Source organism: Rhinopithecus bieti, unplaced genomic scaffold (genome assembly GCF_001698545.2).
Source record: "Rhinopithecus bieti isolate Rb0 unplaced genomic scaffold, ASM169854v2 scaffold_41913, whole genome shotgun sequence".
In the NCBI taxonomy this organism is placed as follows: Eukaryota; Metazoa; Chordata; class Mammalia; order Primates; family Cercopithecidae; genus Rhinopithecus; species Rhinopithecus bieti.
The window spans coordinates 4,212,185-4,230,957 of NW_016818964.1; the positions used below are offsets into that span (position 1 = coordinate 4,212,185).

The 18,773-nt window shown below is 43.5% G+C and overlaps 1 protein-coding gene and 1 long non-coding RNA gene across 2 annotated transcripts; one reads left to right on the plus strand and one right to left on the minus strand.

Annotated features, from left to right (window-relative positions):
* Positions 1-5,777: 5,777 nt before the first annotated feature.
* LOC108519158 (uncharacterized) lies at positions 5,778-7,727 on the minus strand. Its single transcript, XR_001882544.1, has 2 exons — positions 6,560-7,727; positions 5,778-5,927 (listed from the first exon to the last, which is right to left on the minus strand). It is a non-coding gene; the product is annotated as an uncharacterized LOC108519158 (long non-coding RNA).
* A 111-nt stretch (positions 7,728-7,838) lies between these two features.
* GLRX5 (glutaredoxin 5) lies at positions 7,839-17,547 on the plus strand. Its single transcript, XM_017857988.1, has 2 exons — positions 7,839-8,227; positions 16,768-17,547. Exons 1-2 carry the CDS (start codon positions 7,842-7,844, stop codon positions 16,772-16,774), a joined length of 393 nt encoding a protein of 130 aa, XP_017713477.1. The 5' UTR covers positions 7,839-7,841; the 3' UTR covers positions 16,775-17,547.
* Positions 17,548-18,773: the final 1,226 nt, after the last annotated feature.

Consider the following 18,773-nt stretch of genomic DNA (forward strand, 5'->3'; position numbering starts at 1 on the left):
TGACTTTCCACTCAGAGCATGCAGAAAAGAATTTCTTTTTCTTGCTCGGAAGCATCACACAAGGCATTAATGCACAAGAAACGGTCACGGGTGAAGGCTGTTCACCCCTTCTTACATCGAATGCCCCAGAATGCTGCTTTTTAAAAAGAATCCCAGAATATCTGCCTCTTAGTGCTTCACCTTTCACTTACCGTTCAGTCATTGTTTCTTTCTGCTTTTAGTGTGAGCCTTTTACATTTACTGCTTCTGATCTGTTGTGGTTATATTAGAAAACTAAGTAAGTTAGTTGTTCCCTAAAATAAGAATAGCAATTGGGTGAGAACTGAGAGGCTCTTCCTAGAATTGGGCAAAATGATTAATTCCCAGACACTGTGTAATTACAGGGGCAGCCCTTGTTGGCTCTTGCCCCGGCTTCCTAAGAAAAAGAGACTAGTGCCCCCTACCTGCCTTGCCAGGAAAGACAGAGACTCATTCGATTATAAAATGTTTCTCAAAACCAGAATGACTTTGAAAGATGTGTTATGTTCTGAACACAAGCAAAAATTCCTTCAAGTAAGAGGATATTATTTGCTCTGTAATTAAACAGCCAATAGTATATGTGGATTATCATGGCGCTGTGGCTGCACGGTATAAAAAGATGAAACAGTGGAGTATCACCTCGATTTCACATCGACTAGGCTGGCATGTCCCCTCAGGGCTGCACTCACACAGCAACGATATGAAAATGCCAGATCACCCTCTATCTGGAGAGGGAAGAAGGTTTGCCAATATGATGGCTTCTCCTCAAGAAAAATTTTGTATTATAATACAAAATTATTTTGGTCACCCAATTTTGTCTATGTAATAAAGTTTATGCAAAAAAGCTTTTTCTTTTTTTAAACAGAATGTAATTGTTTTATGATACAGTCTTTTTTTTTTTTTTTTTTTTTAAGATGAAATTTTGCTCTTGTTGCCCAGGCTGGAGTGGTATGGCATGATCTCGGCTCACTGCAACCTCCACCTCCTGGGTTCAAGTGATTCTCCTGCCTCAGCCTCCTCAGTACCTTGGATTACAGGCACCCACCACCATGCCCAGCTAATTTTTTGTATGTTTAGTAGAGATGGGGTTTCACCATGTTGGCCAGGCTGGTCTCAAATTCCTGACCTCAGGTGATCCACTTGCCTCGGCCTCCCAAAGGGCTGGGATTACAGGCATAAGTCACCACACCCAGCCTTATGATACAGTCTTTTATTAAAACTCTTCGAAACTGTGGCTCACTAAAATTTGATATCAATTAACAGTATCTCACTAGGATACACTTTCAAAAAATAGTAAGTTTAGAATTAGCAAATAGGATTTTTCTGACTGTAAAAGGAGAAAATAATATTTAAAATCTTCCATTTTTTTCCAGCAAAGGAAAGTGAACAATTAATGCCTCATCTCATTTCTAACCTGAATCATCCCTCCCCTCCCTGCAATGAAACTGGGGCAATTTCTTTTTTGCTAGATGAACTGTTTTCTATTTATTTATTTTTGAGACAGAGTCTTGCTCTGTCACCCAGGCTGGAGTGCAGTGGTGTGATCGTGGCTCACTGCAACCTCCACCTCCTGGGCTCAAGCAATTCTCCTGCCTCCGCCTCCCGAGTAGCTGGGACTACAGGCACCCACCACCACGCTTGGCTAATTTTGTATTTTTAGTAGAGCTGGGGTTTCACCATGTTGGCCAGGCTGGTCTCGAACTCCTGATCTCAAGTGATCCGCCAGCCTCGGTTTCCCAGAGTGCTGGGATTATAGGCATGAGCCACTGTGCCAGGCCTAGACAAACGATTGAAGAAGGCTGGAGCAATGGGTTCCCACAATAGCAAGACTGCATTGTGAAGGCACGAAATTATTAAAGCTCAAAGATTGAAGTACAAAGTGAAATTCTGACTCACCATAAAGTGCATTTATGGCCTTGGCGATACATCTCAGCAATTATTCAAAAGAAAACAATTAAACTTCCTAAATGTTCTTCTGGCTGCAAACTCAGTACTATCAGAGGGAGACATAACTAACAGATAAATCTTCCTAACAGGTTTGATACACGAAACAGCAGCACTGGCTCCTTACTCTTTGTATTCTGTGATCTAGGGACCTTTTCAGGTCTTTGGAATGTAATAATTTGAGTTACAAAAACTACTGGTTTAAAAAAAATGAAACACATAATACTACAAAACATTGCCATTAAACAGGCAGTTGGGGAAAATAAACAATTCTTTCATCACCTTTAATCAAAAGGCTTAACAAGTTTTATGATTACCACTTAATTCTTAATACCACTTTCCGGGAGATATGATTCAGGCCCATGTCCTTGTTATTAAATCAGACAACAGAATGAAGTCCAACAGGTGTACGACTTGCAAGGCATGCAGCCGAGGAGCTTGGTCCTCAATGCGAGAAAGTAGCATGGGGACAAGAGGGACAGGGCTTTCAGAAACAGCAGGCTATGGGCTTAGATTTTTTTATTAGATTTTTGGTTTTCTGTTTGTTTATTTGAGACACAGTCTCGCTCTGTTGCCCAGGCTGGAGTATGCAGTGCAGTGGCAAAATCTCAGCTCACTGCAACCTCTGCCTCCTGGGTTCCAGCAATTCTCCTGCCTCAGTCTCCCGAGTAGCTGGGAATACAGGCACCCGCCACCATGCCTGGCTAATTTTTTGTATTTTTAGTAGATACGGGGTTTCACCATATTGGTCAGGCTGGTCTTGAACTCCTGACCTTAGGTGATCTGCCCGCCTTGGCCTTCCAAAGTGCTGGGATTACAGGTGTGAGCCACCACATCCCGCTATTAGATCTTTGGATTGCACATTTTGTCATTTTAATTTGCAAAGCACAAAAATCATCTGTGTATCTAGTATATATGCAGAACCAGTAAAGATAACTGAGATAGTTGATTTTCTACAGGACTTATTGGCGATGCTATGAATCAGCAAGAGAACAGAAATTGCATGTGAAGGCAAAAAACTTAGAGACACAAGTGCTAATATCTAACATATTATATTCGGAAAAAAAACATAATTTGGAGACCAAAATGTCTGAAAACTGTTATCCTAGGGTTAATGTATGGTTCTAATGAATTCATGTATCTACACAAAAATTTAACAAAAAAAGTACAATCTATGCAAGATGATAACACTTGGGGGTAAATATTTAGGAACAGAGAAAGTACACACAGATTCCTTACAACCCTGCAGCCTTTATATGAAGAAATTCTTGAATTATATACAATCTTTAGCAGACATCAATTTGGATTTGTTCAAAATCCAGAAAGGGGAAAACATATGTGGAAAAATCTGAGGAAAATCAAAAAGAACTCAAGTACTCAGCAACATTTAAGACCAGAACCCAGTACTACACCTCTACCCAAATTCCAGGACAAAACTGGGTTGTCATGGCATCTGGGCTTTTCATAAACACTCACCTATCTCCCACGGTCCATTCTAGACTGAACTAACCAGATCTATAGCATGCCCTTTCTCTTCAGTGGCCCAGTGACTCGGGGCAGGTGAAGGGAGCAGGAATTGTGTGACATAGTGGAGGCTGGCCTGCCCTCCTGTCTCCAAGATGTGGGCGGCTGTCATGAGCAAAGCCTCGGCCAAAGAAATATTAATAAACCAGCTGCCTTGTCAGATAGAGGTAGTCGAAACCCAACAAGCATTTCTATCTCCACATTAGGAACTAGAAAAATTCTGAGGGCTGGATTTTGCTTCAGTTTCTTACACATTATTTGTGGTATTGTCAGGGAATCCAGTTAATTCCAGGGTTGCAGTGATGCTCTAAAACTACTAGATGTTAGCTCAGTGCATTACAGAGAAAGGTTTCAGGTTCCAGCTCAGGTCAACAGAACTCTGGGTCCCAAATGCTATTTTAGCTTAGGAATGTGTGGTGGTTCGGCCCCTTGCACAATCCAAGCAGCCACCTTGTCCTTAATATGACATTTGCAGAATGTTCTGGCCAGCTCAGATAGACACTGCTGTACCACACATTCTCATGCAAACACACCCTCTCATTTTCTAAGAACAAACAAGAATGCAGCACTGAGTATCAAAGCAACAGGGCCGGTGCAGCGGCTCACACCTATAACCCTAGTACTTTGGGAGGGCAAGGCGGGAGGACTATTTGAGACCAGGTGTTGGAGACCAGTCTGGGCAACCTACTAAGAACTCATCTCTTCAAAAATAATTTTTTAAAAAAGGAAAGGTATAGAAACACTGACATGTGGAGTGCTCAGATAAAGCATCACCTTCAGTTCAATAATCTGAACTCTAGTTCTTCATTTGGGGCTGAAAAAGGGGTTATCTCAGATAGGTGAAGGTTTACACTATGAATTCAATGGTCAATTTGTTTTTGGAGAAGTGGATAGAAAACAGGAGTTCTACTAAATATAGTAAAGCCTTATCTATAAATAAACACAAGGAAGAAAAACATTTTTAGGATGCCTGAGTCAGCATGTTTACATGGCATGATTATTTAGTTTGGGGTTTAATCCATCCTGTGACTCAAATCCCAGGATCCTCAGAAGTTTCTGAGTACTTCCCACCCTCACCTCTTCACTCATGTCCACGGGGCAGGAAACGATCACAAACTAAGACAGGCCATTTACTCAAAACACCCAAAACATTTGGCCATAGATGCAGACTGATGACACTTGTTTATTTAAGTTGTATATTTTGTCATGTTTTCATCATAGGACTAAAGAGGAATTTCAAAACCAAAATGCCAACATATAGGCAAAAGTCTGATATTTTGGACGAAATATTTTGAATACTGTTTTCTTTGCTTCTTAAGATCACTGACGTTTGGGGCTAAGTATTTCACTATATTTTGGGTTGTTTTATTAAAAATTTAAATTTAGATGTATTGTTTCAATTTCTTTGGTTCGGATACATGATGTTTCCTGCCCTTGGTCATGCTATCAAAACAGCTCCTTGAAAGAGCACCAGCATGCTTTTCCATATCCTTAGCATTTCACGCACTGTATGTTCTTATCACGTTCTACAAACACATGGCAACTTCCCTATGATTTAGCAAAACACAGGCTTTGTACTCTTCCTTCTCAAGGATTACTCTTAATCTTTAATGGCAGCTGCGTTCTCAACTTAATACAACGTTGAACAAACAAAAAAGACAACTGCTTCTGAGCCCAATATTATACATTAGGTAAGGAACACCACACTCCTCATTACTGCTCGGTCTCAGGATATACGTTTGCACATTCTTCTCCCAATGTCAGTCAACACAAAAGCAGAATTAGACAGTTTAGAGTGAGCAATGAAGAAAGATGTCAGAATCAAAATAGACACAGGGAAAGTCATAAAGAGTTCGCAAGCATAAATGCCTGATAGCAACAACGATCACAAAAGATTGCAAAACCACAATCCTGCACAAAGGCCATCTCAATCTTACACAAAAAATACATCTGCAATGCCTGCTGAGCAACCGCCTGTCCAACCTGGGACTGGCGTCATCTTTGCTACTAATCCTTGTAGTCAAAAATAATTATCTCAAAACAATAATGTAACCCTCCTCATTTTTCCTTTAAAGACCTTTGTCTTCCTCTATCTCCCAGGATACACACAGTTAACTATCGCATGCATTTTCTCATTGCAATGCTCTATTCCTGAATAAATACCATTTTCTTTTAGGGAGCCTCTCTGTTCGTTAAGTTGACAGCAATAAACAGTTTAGGTTTTTGGCAACAAATCACCAATATTTACTTAAAAACAAACAAAAAACTTAAACACAGGCATAAACAACAGGTTATTTTGGGAAGAATTTAATATATTCTCTATTGTTAAGTGCACCAGATGCTGGACTTCTGAAACAACAATTATGCTTCAGCATAATAGCATTTTCTACATATTTCTGTTCATGTTGTTTGTTCCTCTGATTTACCCGGAATCAAGGAATCTGAAAAACAAAAAGATCCTTTAAGCACCTGGTAAATTTCAGGTCCCACATTAGAAGATGAGCAAGCATCAGTAATATTGATGGAGGTGAAAATATGACACTGAGACTTCCAGGTAATGTTCCGAGTTTACTTTCATAGTTTACCAGGCTCAGGTTTCATGGAGAAGGATTATTTGAAAGACTCACTCACTGACATGTGCTGATTTTCTGATTTTAAATTTGAACACTCCCAAAGCATAAACAGATCACCTCCAGCAACACTGTAAAAAAATACTCAAAGTTTTAAAAAAAGGAGTAACTTGTAGCAGTACTTAGTGTCCAACAGAAAACACTCCATCTGCTAAACAATATCTCGACTGCAAAGCTTATCTTACTGTTGGCGGATAGATAATGACATAGCCCAGTCATTATCACCGTGGCAACAGTGACCAGAAACTATCAGAGGAAAATTGCACATGGAACAGCTGGCTCTCGAGCAGGCATGCCTCAGCTTCCTCTGGAGTATGCTTTTTCTGCAAGTCTGGTGTGCTCGAGGGTACTACCAACCCCATGCGGCTCCAAGACTACAGATTATGTAAGTCCACTGGTCCTGCTCTTCCGGATTTATTCTTCCCGCCAATAGGAGCACTTACCACGTTCCAAGTACCGTCCTAGGCACTGAGGATACAGCACTGAATAAAGTTGAATGCCGGGTACAGAAGTCAATAACCAAGCTAGTAAATCCTGTATATTGTCAAACACTGGTAAGAACAAGGGAGAACAGAACAAGCAACGGGCCTAAGGAGGCTTGCTTTCCCTCCTCTGCACTCCCACACTGCTTTGTTATCTGCTTCTCATTTCTCACGCTGGCTCCAAGCTTTGGGCACCAGGTCTCCCTGGACATTCCGCGATGGCACCGCGCCTAGCACCCAGCGGCTGCTCAGAAGACGTTTGTCGAACGAACGAATTCACTTCTTAGTTCCCCACTCAACAAACCTTTCCTGATCCCAGGCCCAACAGCTTAAAAGGCTGGAGGGCCAACGAGGCTGGAAATTCAGAGGCGGCCGAACGCGGTGGCTCACGCCTGTAATCCCAGCACTTTAAGAGGCCGAGGCAGGAGGATCCCTTGAAGCCACGAGTTCGAGACCAGCCTGGGCAACAAAGTGAGACCACCCTCCCCGCCACTTCCGTCTCTACAAAAGAAAGGAAGAAAACGAAACCCAGAGGAAATCACACACGCAAAAGCGCTTTACAAACTTTAAAAATGAAAATTGTTCTAGAGAAATAATCGCGCGCCGGAGGCTGAAGCCCCGGAGCCTCAGCTCCCACGTGGCGGCGGAGCCGAGGGAGAGTCCAGGAGCCGAGGCTACAGCCCGAGCGCTGGAACCCCGGTCAGGCTACCGCTCTCCGCCACGACGAACTGCATTCGGCCGCGGCGTTCGGCAGGCGCCCAGGGACGCTCACCTAAGCTGGAAGAGGCGGATACTGGCCCGGCCTAACCCCGCTACCTCCCAAGAGACCAGAACCACGCTCCAGCCAACCCCGTTGCTATGGCAATTCAACCACCGCCAACACCGGAACCGGAAACTTCATCGGGAGGTGACCCCTTCCCGGCATTCCGCGGAACGGGCGAGTCCCGCGCCTCTCCCAGCTGTCTCGGGGTATCCCAGCTGGCCTCATTGGCTCACGGGAGGAAAGTCGTCTTCCCTCTTGTTTTGCCTCTCGTTGCCCTGCAAGCGTGACCCTGATGGACATCCATTCTCTCCAATTAACTAGCAAAGCGGTTGCCGACGGCCAATAGTAAGGCAGTAGGATGCGACTCAGGCATAAGGCCCACCTCCTACCTGCCGGACGCGACGAGCAACGTGATTGGTAGAATCGAGTAATTGCCGATCAGTGTTGCCCAATCACGGAGGGCAGTTTAGAGTCGGTCCAATGAGGGTCTCCAGGGGGTGGGTCGAACTGCCGCGGGCCGGGGAACGCTCCGAGTGGCCAGCCGGGTCCCCCGGCTGTCGTGGGTTCCGGCGAGCGTGCGGAGATGAGCGGGTCCCTCAGCCGAGCGGCGGCGGCTCTGCTCCGCTGGGGCGCGGCACGGGCGGCGGTGGCCTTTGGGGGGTCCCGGCGTGCGGCGCGGCCGGGCGCGGGCGGCTCGCGGAAGCAAGCTGGACGCCGCTGGTGAAGAAGGACAAGGTGGTGGGTTCTTCCTCAGGGGACGTCCGGAGCAGCCCCAGTGCGGTTTCAGCAACGCCGTGGTGCAGATCCTGCGGCTGCACGGACTCCGCGACTTACGCGGCCTACAACGTGCTGCGAACTCCGACAAGGTCAGGCCAGTGTGCTGGGCAAGCGCCCTTCGCCCCGGGCCCAGGAGCATCGCTGCACTAGGCCGAGGGCTTCCGCCGCGCCGGGCTGGAGAGCGGGGCTCCATCGGCTGGGGTCTGTCTGGAGGTTCTAGCCGGGTTAGGGCGAGGAGTACTGTCCTGGAGTAGAGTCTGGGCTGCGGGTGTGGTTGATTTGACTGGGTCTTGAGGATCTGCGGCTCTCTGCTGTTGCCAACTTGAGCAGTAGGTAAAGTCCTGAGGGTTCAGTTATCCTCACTTCGAGCTAATATAGGCGTTTCGGAGCGACTTGTCAATGACTGACTCGGAGGAGGGCGGCCTGCAGCCTGACTGCTCTGCACGGTTAGGAAACATAGTAAGGACCCACTGTGAGATAGGTACTTTCGCGGACACTCTGGGGAGGTTGGAAGCCATTGGCCTGCTCGTGGGTAAGGGTCTGGGGCTGTCGATGGTGGGGAGAGGACTGAAGTTGTCTTTGAGGCTAGTGAGGTCGGAGGCTGATCTCTCTTGGCTCACGGCTCAGGGTGGCAACCACCATCGTCTGTGGTTGCTACAAGCAAAGGGTTGGGACTGCTGTCGGCTGGCCTTAGTCGGGATCTGTGTTGTCGGGGAAAAGTCATGACATTTGGCTTTAGATACTCAAACACAGGGCTGAATGTATGTGGGCCAGGGCTTGGAGAGGTTTGTGGGGAAAAGAAGCAGCCCTGGCTCCTGGGCGCCGGGCTAACTCACTGGCTCAGCCTCAGAGCCCAGAGGACCAGGGGCCAGATGGATCAGGCCAAGAAAGGGGAGGCTGCAGCTAATTAGCATCTTTTCCAAGTACCCCACGTGCATTCGCCAGTCTTATCTGAGTGGGGGAGGAGGAAGAGGCCAGGATGGTCAGGGTTGGTGGAGAACTGGGAAGGCTGTACCTGTTCCTTCTAAAGAGTGACTTAGAGTACCTGCATCCCAGTTAGAGACTTTCAGTGACTGAGTCCCTGCATGTCCCTAGCTAAAAAGAGGTGCCAGGTGTGTGCTAAAAATAGGTGCCAGGTTCTCTGTTACTCTAAATTTGAAATTACTAACCATAGTCATTCCTTACATTGAAGAGACAGGCTGGTGTTTGGAAAAGCTTTGGGTTGAAATCCTCTTTTGTGGCTAATCAGGTGTAAAACTTAAGTCACTCAACTGCATTTGAGGATAATGAGACAATTTGGCAAAGTTTTTGTTAGGAAGACAAAATAAAAATTATAGAAAGTGTGTATCATCTTACCTGGCACAGAAAGCACCTGGTAAATGGTAGCTGGCTTCATATAGCACTTTATGGTTTTCAAACGTATTTTTTCCCAGATTATCTAGTCCTTAAAGACTCTTGGTGATGAGTGATCTTCCATTTGCTGTAGGTGATAGTGGTGTGGGTGGGACCTAAAGGCATGTTAAGTTGAGGAGTTGACAGGGCAAGTTCAAATTACCACGTATATATAATATTGCCATGTGTTATTCTCATGACCCTTTTGTCTTCCTGGTGAACTAGAATGCCACCAGTTACTGGGCTCAGTTTTATCATGTACAAAGCAAAGGACCTGCAGTCTTCCTTCAAAGACAGTTTCTCAGCTTAAAAGAGGAGTAACTGTTTTGCAGTCTTTTAACAGAAACCTTGCAGGGGGTCCGCTGCAAATTGCCAATATGGCACTAGTAAAAAAGTTGTGTTGTTATCTCGCTTAGTATAATGTTTTGAGGGTCTTTGGTTTGTGAATTTATTTTCTCTTGTTTAATATAACTGGAAATGAGATATGCTGGAATATAGCTAATAAACTCAAAGTAGGAGCAAAAATAAGAATATGTACTGATACCATTTTATTTTTCTGTCATTTATCCATGTCTGGTGTCTGGTTTCGGAGTTTACTTTCTTAAGTATTCAAACAGCAGCAACAGGAATTTAACCCTTACGTTCCTTGACCACTGAGTTTCATCAGATTGCTCTTTTGGTTAATAAATGTGTTGCATAGATATTGAATATAACATATACCTCTTTTATTGATTAGAAAAGTAAAGATTAGTGTAAGTATTAACATTTGGACTGGGGCAGGGTGGTAAAAGCACGTTCCCAAAATGGGGATTAGTTCAGCCAGGGTATTAAGACTCTTGCCCTCTTCCCTATACAGCTTTATTTACCAAGAGCAACTAATGGGCTGTCTGATGCTTGCTTTTGCCAGCCAAAGCTGTGTACACCAGATCCAAGGTCATTTCTAGTAATAGGAACAGAGCTCTTGCAAAACTGGCCTTTTGTTGGTTCTTATGCCAAGGAGACCTGAACTTTACAAAGGGCCCAAACCAGAGGAAAACATTCTTTCCTAGTTTTGGGTACTTGGTTCCCAGGAGTGTGATGCGGACAGATCTTGAGACTGTGACCCAGGGAACAAAGGTGACTATGAGGCAGCATTGTGTTCTGGCCTTCTCAAGACCTTCTTGTACTTCTCTTTTTATCTGGAGCGCACGCAGAAGACAGTCACAAAGGGATCAGGTCCTAGTAGACTGACATCGCTTCCTAATCCTAGTCTTAATAAAAGAACGTATGCTCATGGAAGCAACTTGGAAAACACTAAAAAGTTTAAAGAAGGAAAATCACCTATAATTTTATGGAAACCATTGTATTAACATTTGGATCTAGTTCCTAACAGCTTTTTTTTAAAAAACACATTGAGACCATGCTTTTCTATACATAGTATTTTGCCCTCCAGAGAGGAGGGAACATGTCTTATGCAGCTGCCTGTGGCACTGCATGTACGGCTTATGTAAAGCAAGCTTTCAGTGAGCATTTCAATAAATAAATAAATGCTGCTTTTATTTGTCATTATATTGCAAACTCTGTGGCCTTAAAGACATTATAAACATTTGCTGCTGATTTAGATCATCACTGTAGTCCTTGCATCTGGAACAGTGACAGAATAGGGACTCAAATATTTGTGGAATAAATAACCATATCCTATTGTTGAGTGTTTATTAAGCATTTGAAAATACGCTCAACCTTTTCAGTATCAGGGAATTGAAGACAGTTGTGAAACACATGTCATGCGGGTGAACTTTAAAAGTTGGATAACAAGTTGTGTGTTTGTGTTTGTGTGGTGCACATGTAGTAAGCTGCAGATGGCAGTATAAAATGGCACCAACACTTTGGAGGAGTAACTCTCAGTACCCAGTCAAGTTATGGGTGAACAGAGCCTAAGACCCAGCTGCGTGACTTCTAGGTATATATTCTAGAGAGGGGGATCTGCAAACTTACCCTAGTAAAGGGCCAGAGAGTAAGTATGTCAGGCTTTGTAGGCAGTGTGGTCTTTGTTGCATCTATTCAACTCTGCCGTTAGATAGCCTGAAGTCAGTCATGGGCAATATGTAGATGAATGAGCAGGCTGAGTTTCCATAAAACTTTATTTACGAAAATAGGAAGTAGACTGGATTTGGTCTGAAGACTACAGTTTATCCACCCCTGGCCTAGAGACTGACTTCTGCATGGGTGTGTTAGGACGTGGGTCCCCAGCCCCCAGGCCAGGGATCCAGGCCGTACAGCAGGAGGTAAGCGGTGGGCAAGCAAGCTTTACCGCCTCAGCTCCACCTCCTGTCACATCAGTGATGGCATTAGATTCTCATAGGAGCACAAACCCTGCTGTGAACTGCACGTGCGAGGAATCTAGGTTGTGCATTCCTTATAAGAATGTAACTAATGCCTGATGATGTGAGGTGGAACAGTTTCATCCCGAAACCATCCCCACCCTTTCCCGGTCCATGGAAAAATTGTGTTCCACAAAACCAGTCCCCGGTGCCAAAAAGGTTGGGGACCTCTGTGTTAGGATACCTGTGTTGGGGCGTTCATTGTAGCGTGGCTTGCAATAATGAAAAACTGACAGGAAGGGATCTTGGTCTATTAGTAGCAGACCGGATAAATAAACTTTAGTCATATGATAGAAAGGTAAACTGTTGTTAAAATAAACTAGACCTAGTTGTATTTAACATGGCTGAATCTCAAAAATACAATGTTTAGTCAAAAAGCAAGTAGCAAACATGTAATTATGACATAATACCATTTGTATATGTAAATGTTAAAGATATAAAACAGTCCCATATATTGCAGATATGTGTGCAGTGCACTTGTAGCTCATGGGCAGGAGTGACAGATGGCAGCTAGAGGGTAGAGGCCACCTCTGGTGAGGGACTCAGGTAGCATGCAGTTAAGAGTCTGGGCTTTTGTACTCCTGGAAGCCTGGATATAAATCCTGGTTTCACTGCATGCTGTCACTGTGAGTTTTGTTAAGTTACTTAACCCTTCTGAGCCTTACTTTCTTCATCTGTAAAGTAGGGATAATTGTACCTGCCTTGTCAGATTTTTGTAAAGATTAAATAAGATTATTTTTGTAAAACGCTTAAAGAGTGTGAAACTCAGTAATCCTTAACTCAATAAATGGTTTTTTTTTTTTTTGTTGGTTTTTTTTGTTGGTTTTTTGGGTTTTTTTTTTTTTGGAGACAGTGTCACTCTGCTGCCTAGGCTGAAGTGCAGTGGGCAATCTTGGCTCACTGCCACCCCTGCCTCCTGGATTCAAGCGATTCTCCTGCCTCAGCCTCCCAAGGAGCTGGGATTACAGGTGCCTGGCACCATGCCTGGCTAATTTTTTTTTTTGATTTTTAGTAGGGACAGGGTTTCACCATGTTGGCCAGGGGAGTCTGAACTCCTGACCTCAGGTGATGCACCAGCCTTGGCCTCCCAAAGTGCTGGGATTACAGGAGTGAGCCACCGCACCTGGCCTAAATGGTATTTTTATTACTTTATGGTATACGTAATCACTTTTTCCTGCATTATTTTCCTGTGCTTTTCTGTTGCCTCTTTTTCTCAGAAAAGCATCGCTCTGTAGGGTGGGTGGTGGAGGATGTTGGTATGGAGAGAATGTCCACACTGTGCCTGGTACTATGCTGGGAGCTCAATTCATTTCATTCCTTAGATATCACGGAATCTTCATAATACATCTGCGAGGTGTAGAGTGTATTCCCATTTTACAGATGAGGAAACGGAGGCTAAGAGATTAACAGATTTGTCTGAGGCTACATTTACAGGCTAGCAAACCAGATCTACTGACCCTTAAGCCTGTGCCTTGCCCACTCTGCCCCGTGCTTTGCTTTTCTTCTAGTGAGGGTCTGCTGATTTCCATGCTTTCAGCTCAGATCATCTTATCTTGACTTAACGCCATTCTCTAAATTAGAGAATATGAAGAAATTGTGACTCTCAGAGGTGGTGCAACTTGCCCAAGGTCACAGAGCCTAGTAGGTAAGAGACAGAGTTGGAACTCACATTAGATTCTGAAGCTACTGTAGTGAAGTTCTACCAGGAAAAATAAAAAGAAAGAAAACTATGATTATGCTGCTCTTATAATTTAGTGTCCAAACCAGGAGTATTGTCCAGTGTTCTGAATGTGATGAATTTTGAAAAATACCTTTTGAAAGTTCTGGAAGGGAATTTTAAAGTACATTTCTGTCCTCTTTCTGGGTTGATACTTTGGAATATGAATGTGTTTGTATGGGTTTTTTTGGTGGGGCACATTAGATGTGCGTAAACTGACTTTGTAAGATAGCCTCCGAACTACCAGTTCCTAGTGTTACTCTGCCATATAACTTTGCAGTCAGCATTTTCTGCCCCGGATGGAATCACCACTGTCTATCACATATGAAATAATTATTATCATTAAAATTCATTCTTGGATATGATTTTCTAATTTTCAAGAGTAGCTCTCTAATTCTGAGTTATTTCAAGTGATATTTGTAAGAACTACCACTGCATATTGCAGTTTTTGAAAACTAAAGTGTGAGAGAGATTAACCATGTTTAAACAGTTACTTGTGAGTCTGCAGGATTCATTTTAATATTCAACTTACGAAGAGTAGTCTTTTATTATTAACAGTTTCTCAGCTTCACTCCATAGGAAGCAATTGGTTATTTCCTTAAATATTTAAACTGGTAATCAGTTTTCTTAAAAATGGAAAGTAGCATAGTCATTAAGAAGGGTGCCAACGTTTGGCCTTGATGTCAGCTGCCTGTTACACCTATTCATCTAAAAATTAAAGAAGCAGCTAAATTTAATTTTGATAACACTGTCAGCTGCTGTCAAGAACAGGCAGGTGGCTCACGAGAAGTTAGTATCACTTGCATGTGGCTGTGTGTGTTGGGTGTTCAGAACGTCTGAAAGCCTGCTTGTTTTGGTAGTTTTGGTGGTAAGGATTCTGGGGTCTCCCCTTCTCTCATAGTCAGGACATACAATCTGCAGCAACATAAAGTTTAATGAATGAGGCAAGCCCAATGCTTTGATTGAGTGTGATACTATAAAAAATGATTGATGAAAAGCAATTTTACTTTAGAAACATGTATTTTTAGGGTAAAACGTAGTTTTGGGTTGTTCTCAGGCAGCAAACTTATTTCCATTTTGGTGTGTTTCAAAATTATAGACACCCACCAAAATAAATCAGTAAAAACTGATTATTACAGAAAGCTTCACGCAATATATTACTCATTGAAACAAAACAGATCGTTCATGCACATAAATGACTCATTTGCATAAAAGCTATATAAGAAACGTTAAGAGAACGAAAAGAAGCTCATGTTTACTTTAAACATTTCTTAATCTCGCACCCAGCTCTCAGTCATCATAAAGATAAAAGTTTGTAATCGGCATCATTGTAAAAAGGAAGTTTTGATAGACTTTGTATTTGAGGGCAGAGTTTGAAGAAAGTAAAAAACACACAAATTATGCTAGTTGTTTTTGTTGACATAGCATCAAACATCAGCATGATGAATAACTTGAATTCATCAGGGTATTCTAGTATATCTAGATATTTGGCATTATAAAGACATTTTGATGATTAATGGAATTTACCCTTTGTTAGCAAATGCCAAAAGAGCTAGCTGATGTTTCTTTACCAGCACCCAGAGTGGCTGAGAGGTGTCTTTTTGGAGACCTGGAGCAATGTAACCCTTTCTTAATATGTGAAGTCTGGAGAAGGAAGATAAAGCCCTTGGTTCAGGGGCTTTCTCTAGGACTGTCGTTTAGAGCAAAGTCAGTTTTTTTTATAAGGCAATAACTTTTAAGAAAAAACTAAATTCTATATTGGGACTTGTGATATAACTGAAATCAGTAATTTTATTTGGAAAACGATAATAAATTATAGGGTATCAAGAGCAAGTTTTGTATTTTAGTTTGTTTACATGAAAATCAATTTGTGTAAACTGTACTGTACTTGAACAATTTGTTGACTTTTCTGTTTTGTTTACCCAGATGCTCATTTTGGCCATTTAAAAATATCTGTGTAAATATAAAAGTGTCACATAAGAGTTAGTTCCTATATGCCATGCATTGACCATCTTCATTTTAACATGACCAATATAGGCTTTTTAATGGCCGGCTATGTTTTTGAAAGCACAGTCATCTCAACATACAAGCAGAAAAGGAAGTAGAATGATGAAGAGGAGTGTTAAGAGTAATCTATTATGTCTTAAGATTGAAGCCACATTACTTTCTTACCATTTTGTTACAGTCGTCGTCCTTGTGACTCAGAATTGAACAGAGTAGTCGCACAGCTGCGCTGTCACAGAGCGTCCCTCATCTCCTCTGTGTCCTCAGAGCCATTTGCACACAGGACTGATCACGTGCTTGCTGGTTGGTTTCTTGGCTGCTGTGAGCTCTGAAGAGCAGAGCGGGTCTCAGCCCCCGAACCCCCCAGCCCTGGACAGGGCCCTTGCTGAGCTCTGGCCCTTCATTAGACTTACCAGTCTCTTCGGGTTCTGCCCAGAGCCTGATCATCCACTCCACAGAGAGCCCATCACAGTGGCTGGATAGACGGGAACTGACAACCCAGAGCCATGGGACAGGAATTTTTTCCTGGGTAAAAGTAATTGTTAAAAATTAAAAAACAAAAACAAAACAAAACAAAAACTTAGCAACTCATCATCTCGAGCTGAAATAACTGATGGCCTGCACCAACCTAGACAGTCACAGTCATGAAAAGCGCACAGGTGGGATTGCCCGAATTGGCCATGAATTACCGTGATGGATCCATTTGGTTATGAAGTTGGTTGTGACATTTCTTCAAGTTTGCTTCACCTGAAGCTTGACTGGTAGATGAAGAATTGTGGCCTTATGTGTCTTATGTGACTTGCATTATCCAGTCCAGTCCTCTGCCATTAATCTGCAGTGTGTCAGGTATTTTACTGAGAATCTTACTTACCTAATTCTCACAAAAACCTTGTGAGATGAGGGTGGAAACAGGATGAGAAGTCAGGTGACTTGTCTGAGGGCGGACGGTTTGTAATTGGAAGAGTTAGGGCCTAACCACTGATCTCTTTGACACGAAAACTCGTGCTCTCAGTAGCAAACACAGTGCTCTCAAGATTGGGGGAAGCCAGGGAGGGACAATGGGTTGTCTGCTATTAGTGGATCAGAATTACATATTTAATTATGAAAGGTTCAGCTTTCACCATTTAAATAACAAATAAATGTTCTTTCTCCATAGGCATTAAAGACTATTCCAACTGGCCCACCATCCCGCAAGTGTACCTCAATGGCGAGTTTGTGGGGGGCTGTGACATTCTTCTGCAGATGCACCAGAATGGGGACCTGGTGGAAGAACTGAAAAAGCTGGGGATCCACTCCGCCCTTTTAGATGAAAAGAAAGACCAAGACTCCAAGTGAGGGCGGCCAGGTCCTCACTGAGCAGAGAGGGAGCCGTTCACGTCAGAGACTCACTGCCAGAAAAGCCTTACCCATTTTGGTTTCCACTCTTGAGACCGCAGCTGCTTGCACTGATCATTTTGGTTCGTGAGCAGTTGGGTGATTTTAGTTTGTCTGGTGTTTGGGCTAAGAATATTTTATTGTGGACTTAATTCCAACCACTGCACTGTAACGATTCAATGCTGTATTATGAGATTGCTGTAAACAAAATTCATTCTTGTATTGTCGCTTATTCTTTGCCTGATTCAGGAGTTAAGTAGGAGCTTTGGAATCATTATTCATGACCCCTCTGCAAATGTGTCAGTCTCCAAAGACAGTATCTCCCCCCCAGATTTTGTGTAGCTTCTTTTGTTACGGAAAATGATGGACAAAAAAAGAAACTGTGATAACTGAGGCGTTGGCGTTGTTTTTTAAAATAAACTCCAGCACAGGGATGCTGTGCGTGCCTGAGTTAATTCTGAAGTGCATATGTCTATAAGGATTTGGAGTGCCTGCAATGTTTTATGTGTGGGAAGTAAGGGTGATTCTCATATTCTTCTATTAAATTTGCCACAAGAATTGCCATTGAGCCCTGGTCTACTTTCTGGGGGAAGCTGCTGTTTGGATGGTGAGTCAACTATGCAGCTGGAGGCGCGGGTGGGCTGGAGGGAGCAGAGGTGGGTGAGGCCGGAGGAGGCGGCCCCACCTGCCTATCTCTGGAGTCCTGTGCTTGGCAAACTGCTACAGTTAGATAGGGAGACATCGGCAGCAGTCCACGGAGCTAGGGGATTTAATGAGTATTTTACTTCTTAAAAAATGGGGCCCTTTTTCAAAGAGGACATAATTGGGACTGTGGCAGAGATTCTCCCAGTGTCTGGTGTCTTTAAAAGACTTTTCCATGATTTCTGCATCCCAAGACTGGAGCCTGGTAGAGCCTGGGGCTGTGCAGTGGCCATGGGAAGGAAGCCTATCCTTGTGCGGCGTGAAGGCTTCGTTCATCTTCAGGGACTTAAAGAGAGCACTTGTCTAGAAATGTATCTTTACGTGGCAGAGGTGGGAAGAAGGATGCATTTTCTCATGAAAAAGGCAAAAAGGGACAGGATGGCTCCTTTTCCCCAGAGCCATTCTAGAGGCTTGTTCTTCGTTGCTTATTTAATCTCTCTGAGTTCCTCTTGAGAATACTCTGAAAACAGACTTCCTCCATGAGGTCAGGCTAGAACTGGATGGAGTTGCCCCTGCTCCCCTTCCCCAGAGGTTCTGGAAGGGGAAGGAAAGCTGTATCCCCACGCCCCCCGCCCTGAGGACTGCCCCATCAGATGAGAGCACTGCTCCTCAGTGATCACCCACCTCACAGTGTCAGAGAAAGAAAAATAGATTATTCTCAGAAAAAAAGGTTATTACATTCATTGTCTGCTACATCCCATGATACCTTTATGTCTTCTGTAAGCTAAAGGACCTTAGGATCTTAGAGGAGGTTAAAACACATCCATTGGAGCCATTTGGTTTAGAAATGAGAGAAGCAGGAGCACTAGAGGGATCCACCTTGTCCTGTAGACAGAGTCACCATGAATAAGTCACTTCATACTGCCTCTGGATGGATATAGGCCGTGGACCAGAGGCCGGGTCTACAAAATTGTCCCTTGCTGTCACATCTAGTGAGGAGTGTGGTATGTATTCACAATTTTGCTGCTTTTGGCTTTTCCTTACATCTACCTGTGTACCCTTAGGTTTCATCTGAAAAGTGGAATGATGAGAAACTTATTGATGGGAAGCATCAATGTGAGAAGCCCCTCTAGAATATGATTAGAG

Excerpts from the sequence above, each read along its gene's own strand:
- GLRX5 (XM_017857988.1), top strand. The coding sequence starts at position 7,842 with ATGAGGGTCTCCAGGGGGTGGGTCGAACTGCCGCGGGCCGGGGAACGC.